Source organism: Nicotiana tomentosiformis, chromosome 1, assembly GCF_000390325.3.
Source record: "Nicotiana tomentosiformis chromosome 1, ASM39032v3, whole genome shotgun sequence".
Lineage (NCBI taxonomy): Eukaryota > Viridiplantae > Streptophyta > Magnoliopsida > Solanales > Solanaceae > Nicotiana > Nicotiana tomentosiformis.
In genome coordinates, this window is record NC_090812.1 from 73,028,675 (window position 1) to 73,032,314 (window position 3,640).

The following is a 3,640-nucleotide window of genomic DNA, read 5'->3' on the forward strand; positions in this document are numbered from 1 at the left end:
CATGTAGTCCTGAACTTAGAGTTACAAGTTAAAAAGTTAAGGACATGTAGTCCTCAACTTAGAGTTACAAGTTAAAAAGTTAGGACATGTAGTCCTGAACTTAGAGCTACAAGTTAAAAAGTTAAGGACAGGCAGTCCTGAACTTAGAGCTACAAGTTAAAAAGTTAAGGGCATGTAGTCCTGAACTTAGAGCTACAAGTTAAAAAGTTAAGGACAGGTAGTCCTGAACTTAGAGTTACAAGTTAAAAAGTTAAGGACATGTAGTCCTGAACTTAGAGTTACAAGTTAAAAAGTTAAGGACATGTAGTCCTGAACTTAGAGCTACAAGTTAAAAATTTAAGGACAGGTAGTCCTGAACTTAGAGCTACAAGTTAAAAAGTTAAGGACAGGTAGTCCTGAACTTAGAGCTACAAGTTAAAAAGTTAAGGACATGTAGTCCTGAACTAAGAGCTACAAGTTAAAAAGTTAAGGACATGTAGTCCTGAACTTAGAGTTACAAGTTAAAAAGTTAAGGACATGTAGTCCTGAACTTAGAGTTACAAGTTTAAAAGTTAGGACATGTAGTCCTGAACTTAGAGTTACAAGTTAAAAAGTTAAGGACATGTAGTCCTTAACTTAGAGTTACAAGCACAAAAATTAAGGATATTACTTTGATGTCATTTTGAATCTTTTTTTTTTTGATAAAGCTATTTTTTGATGTATTCTAGTACATTCTACCTCCATATCCTTTTTGAACTTCTCCGATAATCTTTGAATCAAAAACCATAAAAACAAAAAAGTCTCTTAAGCAAAAATAAGCAAATAAAAAGCTAATGGTATTCAAAGACAGAAAACCTACGTTAACAATTTTCTTAAGCAAGACTTCATCAAATTGTGTTGAAGGCATTGAACTTTGATCTTGAGACAATGGCACATGCACACTAGTGGGCTCCGCATCTACTTCAGAAGAAAGAAATAGTACCATCTCGAGCAACTGATACAACTATTATATAAGAAAAAAATGTAAGTATTCAGAACTAAAACACATAAACAAAAAATTAGCTAGTAATCCTGTTAACTTACTTTTTCATTATGGAAGTACTTTTTATATAGGGTGTCATAATGTGGAGATTTCATATCTGAATAACATAGCATCCGGGGGAACCCACATTCTCTGAAGTTCACAAATTGTTTTTCCTAAAAAATTGGGAATACTTCCATAATCCAAACACAGAAGGCGAAAGGGAAGCCAAGTATAGTATAACTATCCTTCTCTTTATCTTCCTCTTTCTCTTTCTCATTCTCATTCTCATTCTCTGAAGTATTTTGTTTGGGCTTCAAGCAGCTCTTCAATGATTTTAGTAACTTTTCATAACAAAGAGAGCCCCAATTGAAAGAAGAGCAGAGTTTATCGTCATCTACGATTTTCATTACCCACTCAGACACATTCCGATTCTTGCGCTTCCCCATCAACACAAATTCAACAAAATAAATTGTTGCCAACTTCACCGCATCGTCATGGCTGCCTACAAATGATGCAGTTGTACCATATGGATAACTAGTAATAAAATGCCACAAATCGCCTAACTCGATTCTATCCTTTCCAGGGAAGTAGACTTTCGAAAGCCTATTCTCTCTTTCACCTAAAACTTTGAAGTCCACTGAAGAAGAACATTTCAACCCAGTAATTATCTGGAACGCTTCACGTGTAAACTTCACTTCATGATAAAAAACCTTGAATATCATTAAATGCGAGTCATTGCTTATAATTTCTGAAAGCAACATACAATGAATAAGTCTACCACAGAACTTCACACCTTGTAATCGAAAAAAGTTTCCGAAAACACCATCCCTCAACTTCTTCCATTGCGTGTTCGACAAGAAACTTTTTATTGTTTCCTTATACTGAAAATCTCCTTTCCAATAGCTCATCAAATTATGCCAATCATCAAACTCGAAAATACGATCTCCTTCCATTAGCACACTACAAAGAAGGAAATAGAACGTAAACATTAGGACTATTTTTCTGAAATGTCCTTAATATTTAAACTAAAAAACTAAAATCCAGGACCTAAGTAGATGCATCTTTAATAGAAGAACAGTAAACTAAACTTAGCTTACAAATTCTTAGGACTATTTTTCTGAAATGTCCTTAATATTTAAACTAAAAAACTAAAATCCAGGACCTAAGTAGATACATCTTTAATAGAAGAACAGTAAACTAAAATTAGCTTACAAATTCTTAGGACTATTTTTCTGAAATGTCCTTAATATTTAAACTAAAAAACTAAAATTCAGGACCTAATTAGATGCATCTTTAATAGAAGAACAATAAACTAAAATTAGCTTACAAATTCTTAGGACTATTTTTCTGAAATGTCCTTAATATTTAAACTAAAAAACTAAAATTCAGGACCTAATTAGATGCATCTTTAATAGAAGCACAATTAACTAAACTTAGTTTACAAATTCTTAGGACTATTTTTCTGAAATGTCCTTAATATTTAAACTAAAAACTAAAATTCAGGACCTAATTAGATGCATCTTTAATAGAAGCACAATTAACTAAAATTAGCTTACAAATTCTTATGACTATTTTTCTAAAATGTCCTTAATATTTAAACTAAAAAATTAAAATTCAGGACCTAATTAGATGCATCTTTAATAGAAGTACAATTAACTAAAATTAGCTTACAAATTCGTAGGACTATTTTTCTGAAATGTCCTTAATATTTAAACTAAAAAACTAAAATCCAGGACCTAATTAGATGCATCTTTAATAGAAGCACAGTTAACTAAAATTCCTAAACACAACTAGCTTACAAATTCTTAGGACTATTTTTCTGAAATATCCTTACATAATCAATATATTGATTGAACCACAAACACATTTCAATACCAAAAGGTTCTCAATAACTTTCTCACAAAAATCTGCACCTTATTCCTCAACGAATCAAGTTATAATCATTATTTTGGACATTTCACACATACTTGATGACAAATACAGCATTGATCACGATTAGAGATATACAAAAAGAAAAATACATAAAAGCAGAATCAAAAATATACCAGTACGCTGGTTCACTGCAGAGAAGATGACAAATGAGAAGAGATTAAGTTGGACAAAGTATACGCAGAAAATTTTTGTGGGCTGGGCAGGAGCGATATTGAGGGAGCGAAATTTTGGCTCTGAACTTCAATCGAGAGAAGAGAGTTGCATGCAGAAACGATATTGAAGGAGCGAAATTTTGCCTATGAAATTTTGGCTCTGAACTTAAATTAGAGAAGCGTATAAAGGAAGGGTTTGGGAATAAAAAAAATAGAAGAAAGGGTAAAATTGTCTTTTTATATTAATTTTAATAGAGTAGTGGCTATTTTTGCTCAACATTAGAATTGGTGGATAAAAAATAAACACCACCTTATTTAGTGTCTACCACACGCCATTTTTACACATTCAAACAACCAATCACTTGGGCTATTTAGCCACCAAACCAGTCGCGCTTAATGGGCTTTCAACCTCATCAGGCCTGTCCATCAAACATGCCCAAATTTATTTCAGCTAGATCAAACAAAACGGTGCACAGGAAAGCCAACTAATTTGTGCTCCAATTTAGTAATTCAAATTAAAGCGATTCAATTTAATTAACAAACAATTGATTAC

The 3,640-nt window shown here is 32.2% G+C and overlaps 1 protein-coding gene across 1 annotated transcript; it reads right to left on the reverse strand.

The window, feature by feature from the left end:
* Positions 1-1,176: 1,176 nt before the first annotated feature.
* LOC104109034 (uncharacterized) lies at positions 1,177-1,956 on the reverse strand. Its single transcript, XM_009618212.2, has one exon. The coding sequence runs from the start codon at positions 1,954-1,956 to the stop codon at positions 1,177-1,179; it is 780 nt and encodes a 259-aa protein (XP_009616507.2).
* Positions 1,957-3,640: the final 1,684 nt, after the last annotated feature.